The sequence below is a fragment of the Corvus moneduloides genome, chromosome 10 (genome assembly GCF_009650955.1).
Source record: "Corvus moneduloides isolate bCorMon1 chromosome 10, bCorMon1.pri, whole genome shotgun sequence".
NCBI lineage: Eukaryota > Metazoa > Chordata > Aves > Passeriformes > Corvidae > Corvus > Corvus moneduloides.
Window position 1 is genome coordinate 21,212,501 of NC_045485.1, and position 15,311 is coordinate 21,227,811.

At 42.7% G+C, this 15,311-nt stretch overlaps 1 protein-coding gene across 10 annotated transcripts in view; it reads right to left on the reverse strand.

The window, feature by feature from the left end:
- Window positions 1-2,246: 2,246 nt before the first annotated feature.
- The window catches only part of KCNMB2 (potassium calcium-activated channel subfamily M regulatory beta subunit 2), a 142,672-nt gene continuing 129,607 nt past the window's right edge, over window positions 2,247-15,311 (reverse strand). For 5 of the 10 annotated variants that reach the window (XM_032119565.1, XM_032119562.1, XM_032119567.1 and 2 more), the window contains 3 exons: window positions 12,707-12,877; window positions 10,058-10,253; window positions 4,126-4,410 (listed from right to left, as the gene is read on the reverse strand). In XM_032119565.1, coding sequence (XP_031975456.1) covers window positions 4,126-4,410; window positions 10,058-10,253; window positions 12,707-12,877 — 652 coding nt within the window. Of the gene's footprint in view, window positions 4,411-10,057; window positions 10,254-12,706; window positions 12,878-15,311 lie in introns of all 10 variants that reach the window. The other 5 variants (XM_032119569.1, XM_032119561.1, XM_032119571.1 and 2 more) reach the window with 3 other exon arrangements.

The following is a 15,311-nucleotide window of genomic DNA, read 5'->3' on the forward strand; positions in this document are numbered from 1 at the left end:
TGATCATTTTGTTTCACATCAGAGTAACTCTTATGTTTATTTTTTTGAGATTTCCTATGCAAAAAGTTTCCCTCAGCCCTAGATTTCAAAAAGGTTCTTTAATTCAAACTGAAAACTGGAAACATCTTGTTTTCAAAATACTGAAACAAATTAATTGATATTTACCCTCGCTTTTCACTCTATCCTGTACAAAAAAAATCAATTTGGCAAAGTTTGCATTCAGTTGTGAGATGTTTGGGAACTCCACAAACTGTGCGTTGTTTTCCTCTGAAAATTGAGTGCTGGGAAGGGACAAGTGTTCAGTGGAGCAGAAAAGTGAGGGTTTTTTCCCAAATATTTGATGGATGATGAACAGTACAGTGGATAATGGAGAGAAGATGCTCAGAGTCTGTGGAAAAATTGTGTTGCTGCAAAGATATTGGATAACCCCCATGAATGCCTGGAGCAAATTTCATAATGGCATGACTGTATGAGAAGGGAAATTAGCTGAACGATTTCTAAGGTGATTGTAATTGACAATGCCATTCACAATAGACGCTGTACTGCTGTAAGGTCAAAAGTTTTACAGTCAAATGAGAGCAGGAATCGTCACAGAACAGACAAACACCAGCCAGTTCCTTCCCAGCTACTTCTTCCATTGAGCAAACAGTAACCCCAACCCAAAACCTAACCCTAACCCTTACTAACAGTAACCCTAACCCAAAACCTAACCCTAACCCTGACCCCAACCCTTACCCCAACCCTATTTTTCAAGCAGAATTTAAAAATTAATTACTCAAGTTCACTCCCATCCTCTGTACAAAGGAAAAAAAAAAGGAGGCTACAAGGTGGGACTTTATTCCCTATTTTCCTTGCGGTGGGAAGTCACTGCCTTTGTGTCTCCTTGAGATCTGCAGGCTCTTGTGAACCCTCTCTCCTTGCTGCATTCACCCAAGCTCACCCTGGAGATAGGTATTCTTCCACTGGGTACATTTTGTGAGATAAATTGATGTCTCCTCAATGAGGAAAACTAAATCAAAATAAACTCTCTGTTGTCCTAGCTGGTGACATTTAGTAAATCTGCTGCAAGGTGCCAAATTTCAAAGTATTACAGCAAGGATGTTCACACTTCAGCTTCAGATTTAGATGTTCCAGAATAGAAATAAGGCTTGACATATACAATCTAATTAAGAAAATAACAACTACTAAAAGGCCATGTGAATTTGGTACCTGAAATACTTACAAATGCTTTAAAGCACACAAGGGTGCTTGTCATAGGCTTCTGATGCCTGGGTATACTGCACAACCTTTTTCATATTGCACCTTTCCCTTCCAGGGTTTTCCAGGACAGGTTTTTCCCTGCTGCTATCCCAAATGCCCAGCTGGGACATCAAGAGTTGAAATGTTTGTGCTGAGAAGAGTCAGAACCAGTGTTAGAAACAGGGTAGGTTTGCCTGGCTCCTGAATTGCATTAGATATTTTTCTCATTCATTTGAGCTGCCTATAGGAACATCAATGCCTTTTGCAGGGGAAAACATGATATTAAAATAGAGTAGAGGAAGAAATAGCACAGACTAACATCCCTGCTGAAACACCATCTCTCTTTGGGGCAGCAGGAGTTGTCAAAAATCCCATTTGCAGTGCTAACACTTCAGTAGGGGGTTAACAGTGCCAAGGATCAGATGGATAATTCCCTTCAAAATTATTGTTTTACCTCACTCCATCCAATTACTCAAGTTGTTTTGCTATCCCTCAGATCTCTCTTAATGTCAACAAAATGATTATAGCCTACGACAGCAGCAAGATGTTTCACCCACAGGAGCTCTGGTGAAATGTTTTATGGCACGAAACGTTGAAAGCAGCGTTTGATGTGTAAATGTCAGGAACAATCAGCTTCCCTGTCACCGAGCGAAAATACACAAATACAGGCACCAAAAATGTCACAAGGCACGTAAATCACGGTGCAAATGGCCAGCATAAGTATTGGTGATGGTGTGGAAAAGCCACCACACCAGAGCTCGGTGCTGCCAGGGCCATGTAGCATTTCTGATTTGGGAATTGTGATCAGCAGCACAGTCCAGTCCCACTGATGTTGAGGTTCTCAGGTGTCCCAGTGCCGGCTTCTGCAATTCCAACATACTGACCAAAACCTCTTTTTTGCAAATGAACATTTATGAATTCCCTGGTCCACCAGCACTCCTCTTTTCTTGGTAATAGAAGCTACAGAAAACCGTTTGATGAAACAAGCCAGATCTGAAGGCAGAAGATATTGAAATCTGGAAGATTTAATTTAATATTTTTATTACATATTTTTGGAACCTTCATTATCCCCCCACCCTCCAGGAATTTAATTACCTAAGGAAAATTATACTACTGATTACAAGATTGCAGGTTTATTTTCACTGCTGAGAACTCTTTTTTTTTTTTTTTTTACAGCTCACATTACACTTGCATGACTTGTTTTGTAACATCTTGAAATTTTTAATGCTATGATGCGGAAAGGTACTTACATATATAGATGAACTAGGCAGAATACTTGGTTTTCAGTCTTTTTGAAGGGAAAAATGTTATTTTCTTGGTTTGAGTAGGCCTGTACGTATTTTCTTTGAGCTACTGGGTAATAGGTTCACAGGATTTCTCCCAGGATGTGCCTTGTGTTTGTCCTTCAGGCTGGGTGCAACATGAGAAACTGAGAGAGGTGTCTTTAAAACATAAGAAGGAATGTTTTCTATAGGGGAATAAAAATAAATTATGCAGACATTGTGACTACAGTGTGTATGAAATTAAATTGGCAAGTATACTGTGGTAAATATTTGACAGATAGGACAACAATTTAGCCAGATTCTCAGTTCTTCCAATAAATCATTGCACCTGGGTCTTGTAAATCATAATTCATGTCAGCCAGCACTGCATAGTGAGATAAGGTCAGGAGAGATTTCCAAATGTGTTATGATGATTATCTAACAATTCAGTTAATAGAGACATAGAATTGTATGAGATTTTTGTCATTTCCCATGTCATAGCAACAGAGACCTTTGACTGAAACACCATCATGAATATTGGATAAGATCCTGCAGTGCTGCTCCTCCATGTTATGATATTATCCAAGGATGAAGGTTACAAATACATGAGTTGTACTGTTCATTTTTCAGTGGGTAAAAACAAAGAAAAAAACCCCCATAAACAAGTTTCAATACACAACTAGATATAATATAGCTTTTTCTTTATATATATATATCTGTATATATATCAAGTAAAAAAATCTAAAATAGTTGGAAGTAAAAAATGAAAAAATAGCTGATAGTGTTATTTTTTTCTTTACAGTGATATGGTAGCAAATACAAGACAAATGAATAATAAACCTTTACATAAGGAGTTCTGGTCCCACCTCTATCAATAGGGCTCAGACTAGAATACAAAATGGAAAAAGGTGTTTTTTGCTTTTTGGCTACAGCTTCTGCAAGTGACAAAAACAGAGGAAAATCATAGCACTACACAAAATAAAACTCCAAAGTGTTTTCCAAAAGACCTTAAACACCATAGGGTACAATTGACTTCTGAACTGAGGGAGCAAACACAAAGCATCACAAAGTCCTACTGAGGCTGAAAATACTGTACACTTATCCTGACCTCAAAATACATCCCTTTTGTGCCATTTTACCATAAAAAAAACCCCATATCAATGCTTTTTTCACCCCCCTCTGCAGCCAATATTTAAAAAGCCAAAGCCACAAATCCAAGGAATGGACTGAGGCAGATGTGAGACTTCAGTGATGCACAAGTGGTCAGCTGCCCTTTGTCCAGCAGTGAATTTTCCCCAGAATCCTTTACACAGAAAACATCAACTGACTAAAGCTTGGCCAATGGTCACACTGAGCCCTATCTTGGGTGTAGAAAAGAAAGTACTAATCCCAGCATAAAACAAGATCATAGAGACAGTCAACACAAAACAGTAACTTCTTCAGTCGTCTGCATAATAATAACATCATGTTTGCATATAGAACAGCTTTTGCATTATTGCTCTACTTAGAAGAATATAGTAAGGAACTTATACCAGACTTGCACATTACAAACTTAAGGTTCTTTGGTGAAGAATGAGAAAAACAGTATTTTCGCTGTAATTAAATTTCAGAGAAGTTTCCTTTCCTATCTGCTGATCCTTTGGATTCTCTCGCAGAGCAGGGAAAGGTATTGAGTCAGCTTCACCATGGCGACGATGGCGACCCCGCCGATCATCATGCAGGTGGGCCAGAACAGGGAGTGGAACAGCACGTTGGAGCTGTACAGTTTGGTTAGGATCACGTTCTTCTGAACGCCCTCGGGGTCGTAGAAGCAGGAGAAGCGTTGGTACTTCCTGAAGTTTTCCATCACCACATTCACCAGCGACATGGATTCTTCGTAATTCTTCCCGCACTTGGGGATGTACGAACACTGGGAAGGAATCACAGGGAGAAAAACACGTCTCCAAAGCTGTTGCAATGTCTGTTTTCAGGTGGCAAGCAGGGAAACCCCGAGGTGATTATGCTTTTCATAACAAGAGTGGAATACTATTACACTAATAATAAATTTATCACAGCAAAACCCAATATTTTCCACATCTACAGAATTTCCCATTGGAGAACCTCCAAGTGCTGTTCAAACATTAATGCATTAATCTGCACGGTGCCTTGTGAGATAGGTGAATATATTATTATTGCTAATTTACACATGCAAAAATAGAACTGATGAAGTACCTCTTCATCTTAAGTGGCACACATATGCTCACAGTTAGATGGGTAATTGACTTTCTGTAAATACGAATCTGGTAGTTTAGATCTCACTTGGCTTGGATCAAAGTGATCACAGGGGGCACAGGATTTCACTCAGAGCAGAGAGGGATAAGGGGAGACCTTTATACAAATTTTCCCATGGGGGTAATGCCTCAGTTAGAGACAAAGAGGTAGTCTAGGTCTTCCTACTGACTTTCATTCAGTCTCTAGCTGAAGATCAACCTGGTTGCCGGGGTGGCTCTTAGTGCTGTTCTTGCTTTTGACCCCAGCATAAGTCCAACAGCTCCTTCTTTCTGATAATTTAATGAGAAAGGGAGTTTTGTAAAGGAAAAAAAGATGTTTTGATTAAAATAATGTGACCCATGGGTTTTGATTATTATTGTTTTAATGTACATACTTTGTAAATGTCCCTCCATTCTTTTCATGATGTGCTGTGACTTTTTTAGTAACACACTGCAAACAAATCTCTATTCCTAATTATGATTGAAGGATTAGCCTCGTAACAGGATATGATTGATTCATTGGCAAGTTATTAACACAGAATATGATTTAAAGCATGGCAGAGAGATTGTCTGGCGTTAGCAGACTGCAGCATTAATGGTGGAGCGTGGCCACACTGCCATTATGAATATTTCATAGAGCTCTGGAAATTAGAGATGAAAAATATCAGAGCATTAATATCTCATCCATATTCCTGCTGGTGCATGTCTGCTCCCTATAGGATATTCTCTTGTACCCTGACCAAATTTGTCTTAAATGTCCAAAGTCACGAGCCCTTTTCCAGTACCCATGAGTCTTTAACAGATCATAATCTACTAAGCAGGGGAAATTTCTCAGTGAAACATTCCTCATTTTCTCTTAATAAATTATCTGTTATCACTGTCATAACAGCAGTATTTCCAGTTCAGATGGGTTTGTGTTGTGTTTTTTGGGGGGGTTTGGGTTTTTTTTTCTTGTCATTTTTGTGCTATACATTTTTATTTCTGGAATTGCCGTGAAGTATCCTGAACGAGGTGACTAAATAAGAACTTGGCCACTTTTGCCAAAATACAATTTTCCCTTGACAGAAAACGGAAAACATAGAAGCCCAAATGAGGAAAGATTCCTGGGGTCTAATTCTGTAGAAGTTCCCAGGAGTGCAGCAAGTCCGAGTGTTTTCAAAGGGGACCTGATGCTGAAGGAGAATTGGAGACGTTTCTCCTACACCTGCTGGCACAGAGCACCAACCATGTTGGGCTGCCCATGATGGAAGGTCTGGGAGCATGAAACTGTGAAGTGCAGCTGTGCTAGGGAAGTTTATTTTGCCTCTCATGCAGACTCCTTGTGCTGAAGCCATCTCTCTCTCCAGGCTGTGGTCTCCCAGGTGCTCTCCAAGGCATGTGTGCCCTTTACTCTGTGTGCTATCTGCCTCACTCTGGTTCTCCTGAGATGCTGGAGACATCTTGGCCTTGGCTTTGAGTAGGTCCCTAGGACAAGGACATTAAATTGTGGTTGTGGAGTGCTCCTGGCCTTCTTCAACATCTTGGCTTCCCCAGTGAGATCCCAGGGATAGCACAGGGCTGGCTCTGCTGTTTTTCATAGGTGACTGCCAAACAAGTAGGAAGACTCAATAATGGGATGTATTGATGTTTTCTTTGTTTTCAATAGCTTTAATTTTCAGTAGTTTTCTCCAATGCCTGGCAAGGAATTTTATATCCACAACTGTTATGCTGTACCTGTGCATATAGACAACTAAATCTATGCCTCTTTATGGCATTTCTGCATTGTCCAACACTTGGAAATCTGCAAGTAAACAATGTCTGGTGCTCTACCTCAGGTGAAGATTCTGTGATATAGCATGAGAAAGGTGGTTCTTATGCTCCTTGCAATCTGAGCACAAGAAGGATCTAGCAGACTCCTACAAATAGAAGTTGTTATTAACGTTTTTATCTCTACTTTCCTAATATAAAGGACTGGGTAGGTGTCCTGTCTGAACTACCTCTGGACACATCCAGCCCAGTGCTCTGCTCAGTACTCAGGAACTTGTCCAGTCAGGTTATGAATATCTCCAAGGATGGAGTTCACACAACTTCTCCAGGCGAGCTGGAGGCAGTTTCCTCTAAATCAATGATGCTACACTGAAAAGGCTGTTGCCACAAAAGCCCCCAGTTCAGGCTGGGCAGTGAAATACACAACTCTTATCATATGTCTGTGGCTGGGATTGCTGTCCAAGCTGAGCCTGGAAACTTAGGATATGCTGTGGCAATCTTTGTGAGAAAGTGGTCAGGATGTCAATTTACATCTCTTTTGGAAAAGGCAACAGGTTTGGAGAAGGGTTGAAGGAGGAGTTCTGTGTCTGAGTTGTCCTGAATTGATTCCTCCAGATGGAATTCTCCAGTTCCAGCCCTGAAATGGGTCTACTGGAATTCACAGGTGAACACCTCTGCTTCCCCTCCCTGCACCAAGCAAACTCCTTCCTGGCCTATAAATACCTGAGCCTTCAGTGGCAAACCCTGAGAATCCCCATCATCTCAGAGTCTCAGGCAGTAACAGGTGATTTTGGTGATTAAATCCTTCTTGTTATCTCACTAATGGAGAACTGATATAAATCAGCAGTAGCTTCGATGACATGAAAATAATCAAAATTACATAACATGAGATCAAAATGGGGCCTCTCTAATTGCTTTAACTACCACAGCCCTTCTTCATGGTGACAGCCTGGCTCCATGGCCAATTTACCTCTCACAGAGGCTGTTACAGCCTCTGGCAGCTGAGGAAGAAAAGTGCAGCTGTGGAAGCATTTAAACCATTTTGTCTGTAGTATTGACAAGGGGCTGGGCTTGTCCTAAAGGCTAGAGATAAAGTACAAACAGTGAGAGCAATGAAAAGCCAGAAAAAGTCTCATGTGCTTTTCTTGAAAAGACTCGAGCAGCTTGACAGGTATCCACTGACTTCCCACTGATTCCCACCGGAGACTGGCAGCAGCATGCTGTAGATCTCTGTATAAATTGTACCTACTCCTTACTCCACCTTCTGAGCTGACAGCCAGGTTAGACAGCAATTCTCCTGAATAAATCATTATTTAAGATCAAAGAGGATTTTGCTCTGTCCGTGCTGGCTGGGGAGAGGAGAGAGATGGGCTCCAGGTGCTGCTTTGTGTGTGTGTGGGTGCTCAGCAAAGCAGAGAGCTTGGTGGAGGGGTGCTGACCTTTTCAAGGTCACTGGTGTTGGCCTTGGAGTGTCAGGACAGTGCTCTGTGTTGTTCACAGTCATGTCAGAGCTCAGTGAGCCAGGCACGGGGTTTTTTATTTTGTTTATTTGGCAAGGGGAAAGACAGAGAACACAGATCTGAGTAGGTGGATGGAGAGAGACAGCTGGCACCCAACTGGAGCATCACCGTGCAGTGCTGCTCAGGACTGCTTTCCTGCTGCATGGGGATGCTCTCTGGCCAGGGAAGAGGGAAAGCATATCTGGAGTGATGAGATGGGTTGTGCTGATTTGAACTTGGAAACTCTGCAGATCTAAGCCATGAGCAAGAAGCCAGGTATTTTATAGACGTTGCAAACTTCCACTCAAAACTGCTTTTGAATTCAAGTTACATAGCCAGCAGCATGTCAGGAAAACTTAGGAATCCTCCTGAGAGCAGAGCTTAACCTGTAAAACAACCTTGGGCTGGAGAAGCATTAACTGTGCCTACACTAAATTAAGAGGAGGTGGCATCTGGGGGAATTTCAAAGTCCATTTCAGCAAGCAAAAATTATCAATAACAATGTGGAGATTTATGCTGAATCTCTTGATTTATTTGAATCAGTGGAGCATAGAGATTTATCTGATCTCTTTTAATCAAATTGAGGCGTGCACATCATGATTTTGCTTGTGCCCCAGCAGGAAGTGGGGTCCGTCCTGCCTCAGGCTTCACACGCAATGAGTGCCTCTTCCTGCACTAATGCCAGAGCAGAGGGGAAAAAGAGGGGACTCTTCTCCATTTCATACTTCACATCCAGAGGACTCCATCTCTCAGTCATGGGAGTTAATTATCCAGCAGAATAAGCAGCCTAGTGCAACCATGCCGTGCTTTGACTAAATTTAATATCACTTCATCTTAATATGCAGAAGTAATTTGGTCTACTGAACGGCTGCCATAAATAGAAACACAATAGGTTACGTTGTCAGCAGCCTGAAACGGGGCTGTGCTGTTCCGGGGTGTGCTTTGCCAAGCGCCCACAGTTTGGGGTTCAGTGACCTTGGATAATCAAGCAGTTAATGCAGATCTGGCACCTGTAAGTCTAATGATTCCACTGCGTGCCTGCTCACTCCAGCTTGTATTCTCACAGATACCGGCGCTGTCAACACGAGAAAAGGAAGGTGGGGAGAGGGACAATTCCCTGTCCCATCCTGCGGTTCTTTGTGGAAGGAGCGCGGAGCCACCTGCGAGGGCGGGCACTGGCCGGGAGTGATGCACAGCCCCGCGCCAGCCACACAGCTGTGACTGCCCCTGGAGGGGACGCGCCTTCTCTGCATCTGCTGCCTCGCTACAGCCTCCAGACAGGAGCTGTCTCCATCCCACCTGGATGGCGTTACGCTGGAGCGTGTACTTGCAGAGGCAGAGAGGGGAATTCTTCAGACTTGCTTAAGATAATTCTTTAAGATCAATGTCTGGAATCAGGGAAGTTGTGCTGTAAAGATGGGGTGACTCCTTGGCTTATTCACTCCCCAAAGCCAGGCCTTTTGTTTTTGTGCTGCTGCTTTTATCTTGGCAGTCGTCACTCAGCAAACTTTCAGGATCTTTGCAGGGTAAGTGCTGTGCCTGGACCCCAGCAGCTCAGCTGACCTCAGTGGAGCTGCTCAGGTGCAGAGCTTGTCACCAGAGATGGAGATGGACTCTTGTCTCTCCCTGCCACCTTGCCTGGCCTCGCAGAAAGGAGTATCCATTCTCACTGCCACATGGATGCTCCCTGCACATTTCTAGGGGTGTTCACTGTCATGGGGAGCCATGCCTGGGTGGGAAGTGACTTGTCCACAGCTCCAGGAGAATATCAGTGTGACAAGTGCTCTGTGCTCCCCTGCTCTTGTAAAGCACTTGCAAAGGACGAGGGAGGCTCCCGCCCTTGGGGCACAGCACCCTCTGTGGAATGGATGGAGGCAGAAAGCTGCCCCTCTCCAGACACATGAACTCAGTTTGTGCACTGATTTCTGCTTTCTCTGCTCTGTATTTACCAGTGAAGCAGGAGCTGGAAGCCTTATATTGATTTAAAGTGAGGAATGGATATAATGAGATGAGAAGCCCTCCAGAAACCCATTTAGGAACAAATTTTATTTTGTGCTCCTACCTCAGAATTAATTTTCATTGTTTCTTCAGTGTGGTAGAGTAGAAGCTTCTGGCCAGAAGAGGTGAGATTAACATACACCTGCAGGCAGGGGTACTGAGAGATTTTCCAGCACTCTGGACCGCAGTTAAATGAGCAGTTGAAGGTTTCTGTGATGGATGCATTGAGAAGCGAGCACTGAGTCTCTTCTGTCCAGACACTAAACAGGAAAAAAAGAGAAATTGGAGCATGGCAAGAATAGGCAAATAAGCACTAAAGCCATCTCAGGATTCCCATCAGAGATATACTGGGGGCGTCTTAAAGGAGAGGCTACGTGTTGCAGGGCATTGAGCAAAGCCTGGGCTGTCTCATGTCACACATCACAGAGAGTGTTTTATTCTGTAGTACCCAAAGTTTAGCCTTTGGGCACAAAACTACCCTATTCACCTATGCCTGTGTATAAATGAAAAGTGACCTGGAACTTTGACCCTGAAGAAGGTATATTTGAAAGGATGTCAAGCAGAGAGAGAAGAAAACTGAGCTGCTTGCGCTGGGGAGAGCATGACACACACAGTCGTGCATGACAAGACACCCTGAGCCAAGACTTGATGGTTAACTAAAAGTCCAGGTCAATTTAAAGAGAAGGTTGAGAGCACAATTTTGAATTAGCAGGGTATATATTCTCACATGCACGAAGACACAGGATCTCACGAGTCGTACCTCATGCAGCCGTACCTATGGGAAAGCTTTTCCTAGTGGCAGCTCGCTCAGTTTTCTGTAAGTTAAGTCAGTGGTTGTAACTTTTCTGGAGGATTTCGTCTTATCTCCAATTCACCAGAGGCTAAAACTGGAATGATGGAGCCTGGCTGTGCACTAGCAATGTTCACGAGCATGTATTTAAAAATCTACAGCTGTGTTTTCCTTGGGGAAAGGGCAAAAAGCCCTTGTGGGCTGGGGGAAGGTTTCACCCAGGGTTCCCTTTTAATCGTGCTCAGCCCCTCAACTCGCTCCCAGTGTGGCTGTCCTACCCTACGATGAAGGGGATGAGGGTCTGCTTGCCCCTCACAAAACCGATGAGAGGCTTTACATAGTAAGTGATATCAAAGATTTCTGACTAATTCTATTGCTGTTTTGCTTTAGCAGTAATTCTGCTTGTATATTCCATTTCACATTTATATTAAATTATGCTATGTTTTCTGGGGGGAAATGGAATGAAAGGATCTTTTTCCCCTCACAGGCAGTGTTTGTTGAAGGGATATTGCTGTGAAAGAGAAGAACCCCTGAGGAGATCTGGCTGTGTGAAAAAAAGTGACAGCAAGGACTCCTGGGTTGTCTTCTCCTCGCTTTCACCTTTCTGGCTGCTGTTTTATTCATGCAGGGGGGTAATAAGGTAACACCTACCCACCACAGACTTGTGAAGATGGAATAGTTGATACTTTGCAGGGGCTTTGATATCTTCTGGCAATTCTTTTTCCACGTATCTTACAATATAAATCAACTCTTTCCGCGTGAGCAATTTTGACCTTAGCAGCCTCTGCAATTGACCCTGATATTGCTGAAAGGGCTGGGAGAGCAATTTGGAAGAGCAAATGCTCTTGGAAACTTAACAGGTCTTCATCTCAGTTTTCAAAATCTAAATTTTGCCTTGATTTAAAACAGGACAAATAACTTTATCACACAAATAAGATGCTGCCAATCAGTACAGCTCATCCTCATCTGTATTCCTTGTCACTGCAGGGTCAAGAGGGAATAGTCTCATGCATGTGCACCAGTATATTTGAGGATGCTCATACCTGTTAACTGTAGGCACTTATTGCATGTGCCTAAAGAAGAAGCCTGTGGAGTTTAACCCAAAGTGTGCCAGGTATGTACCCCTGCCTTAGTGTGGTTTGGGGCATGGCAGACTAATATTTTGATGCCTCGTTACACATTTTTCATTCTCTTAGCTCCACAAATCAGGGCAGAAAAAAACCACCCCTGACAGCTTTATTGCAGTCTGTGCTGGATTTTAAATACAGCTGATGCTTGAAAACTGATTACAAATGTTGTTAATGAATCACAGGACAAACTCTCTGCTCGGTGGCAGAGGAGGAAGACAGAGACAGCCTCAGAAAAATTAAGTGCAGTGCAGGAATGATGAAAGATGGTCTTCCACTTTCAGCAGATTACTATCATGAGGATTTCACTTCTTAAAATTAAATTAATAACCAACATGGAAAGCTACATGTTATAAAGAGCTTGATTTCTTTCCCAAATTAATTCTCCATCCTTCATTTGGAAGTGTGCTGTTTTTCAAGGCTGAAAATTATTTTTTGCTCTTTTGTCCTGAGTCTGGGCTTTGCAGCAACAGCCCCTGAGAAGCTTATAAGGTTCAGCAGACTGCAGGCCAGCTGATATGATATTATACTGGTGTTAAACTGTGCCAAGTCTAAAGCCTGTGGATCAAGATTTTGTCAAACAGGAATCTAATTCTTCCCTCACTTTATGCCAGTATTACTCAAATTGCTTTTCACTGTGGCTGTGCCTGATTTATATTGGGGCAAGGAAGTGCAGGGTCAAGCTTATGTTGACCAAAGGAAAAATTATAAAACTTTAATAAAAAGAGTCAAAAGAATAAGCCACATGAAGTCAGCTGGAGCAGGGGTGTGAGACCAGGGACGACCATGAAATTACCTTTGCATGTAGGACCGTAGCAGCGTGATTCCCAGCAGGAAGTACATCATGATAGAGCACACCATCATGGCCAGCCCGAGGAGTATGGCCCGGTCTTCTCCAGCTTTTAGGGCTGTGACTGTTTTCCTTTTGTCCAGTAGGTCGTGATCCCTGATTTTTTGGTAAATATTTCTGAGGTTGAAAATAATACATTCTTATGTGAAGTTCATATTTAATCATCAATGCAACCTCTACAGGGTGGGCAGTTCCACCTCCATACCCATCTCATGGAGAGAAAGGCTTAAAGGTCCTCAGGTGTCCTTTTTCAACGGATTCACTCTGACCTGGTGGAAACTTATTCATCTCTAAAATAAATAACAGCCATTTCTGAAAAGGTAAAAACCCCTTACAGCAAATAAAAAAGTTAGACACTTGTGCCAGCTCAGTAAATCGTTCTTTGGAACAGCCTCTTTGGCTCAGTAGAACTATTCCAGAGGTGCCTTTGACCTGCCAGCGCCATCTTAGGCCACCAGAAGATGTTCAGGTGTATGAGGTGTCTTTTCTGCAGCTGGATAGGGTAACAGGTCTTATGTTACCACATGTAGGATATAGCCTGAAGAAAGTCATCATTAATATTATCTGAAAGGACCATGCTCTCTTTTGATTCACTACTATTGTTTTGGGCTATTGTTTTGGGCAATTTTCCGCCCTGAGCATGACTCAAAGCTCATGAAACACGGTGGGGATTTTGCAGTTGATTTCTGTGGTTTTTTTTTTATTGAAATCTTATTTACTTTATTCATAAAACAGCTTTTTGGAAGCCCAGTTACTCATTACAGTGAAAACCCTCTCAGAGAATTATCCACCAGAGCTATTTGTTCTGGGATTAAATAAAAAAGAAAAAAAAAAAAAAGAAAAGGAAGATACAACAAACCATTCCCCCTTCAGCAGAGAGTCCTTTGCATTTTCTAACCATAAGTCCTTCTTTCATCTCCGAGCCTTTGATGATTCAATGGGTCATGAGGACACAATGGTGGAGAAGGAAATATTTGAGTACATTTCAAACACACTCAAACTTTGTGGGTTTAAAATGTACTTACAGACCTGAGGCTGGTCAAAATCTCCTGTGTTTTCTGTTATGGTTCTTTTGAATCATCCAGGCAGCACCCGAAGCATGTGAACCGCACACCTCTGAGCCCTGGCACCACCATAACATGGACACAGTAGTACACGTGGGAGAAGTTCCTCTTCCACTGTCTGCAAAATGGCAGGTGAGCAACATCAACGTCACTTTGGGCTCAAGCAAACCCACCACTCGTTTAAGCTGAAGCCACCAAGTTTCACTCACCCGTGGAAAAAAAATTCACTGAGTCAGACCAACCAGAGAACTTACATTGACTATTAAGGACAAAGAAATAGAGAGAAGACAGATGTAAAATCATACATAAACACAGTAGAAGCAACAGCAAAAAATATGTTTAATCATAGACTCCATGAGACTGGAACTGAATTTCTATTTAGATGATGAGTCACAGTCAGGAAAAGCACATATGGTGTGGGGTTTTATAGCAAAATCTTGCTTAGATGGTACTGCAGTCAATAGTCTCCTGTGCCTAAGAACCCTTGAGATTTTTTTATGTAATTTAAATCTTTAGATGTCCATGGTTTCTCTTCAAAACCATCCTTTAAAGCTTGTCAGTGTTTTCCTAGTTGGAAATGAAATGGTAATTCAGCCTGTCAAGATTTTCTCTGCTGTTCAGGAGAAAAAATATATTGTAAGCTGGCAGATGCAATTGCCTTCAAAGAAGTAATGTAGAGTAATAATCTAATGTTACTTTTCTATTATTATTTATCAAACTGTATTTAACTGCTGCTGTTAGGATTTGCATTGCTCCCAAATGGAAGCAGACAGGAAGGCAGAGATTGTCATGCAGTTCCAGCACATTAAATGATCACACAGCATAACTTATGTCAACGTGGAGGCATAAAACAGGCCCAGTGCAATCACTCACTAATGTCATAGGATATAAAAGGGATACAAATGGACAATTTAAAAACAAATAGCTAATTGAGATTGGTTACAAGTGCTTCCCATGTGGCCTTGAGCCAAGGAACATGCCATAAGAGGGAAAAAAAAGGGAGGACTGAAGGGTGTGTGGTGGAAATGAGTTACCTGGCAAGGGTGACTGGTGACCACCTGCCAGGTGCATCTTCCAAGCTCACCTACCACAGGAAATAAAACTAAAGAAGGCTCTGCCTCAGAGGTCAGGCTTGGAGCACTGCTTCCATTGCTCTTCTGTAAATATTTGTTATTCAAAGCCCTGAGCAACAGCAAAGTGATAGCCTGGTACACCTCACTGAGGGCTTTTTCCCCTGAATCCCTGCCAGGAGTCAGCCAGCCTGGTGACCCTGCCCGGGCAGGTGGTGGTGTGGCACATGCCAGCCCATGACAGCAGTCCTGCCACAGCACAGGAGACAGCACTGAGCAGCCCTCCCTCCTCCTCCTCCTCACACTTGTGCCTGCACTGGGGAGGTGTAAATCCTCTCCGTGTGATACTGGGAACATCTGCTGTTACAAAACCTCACACTTTTGCCCCTTAGAGCCCTGGTTTCTGGAACAAAATAT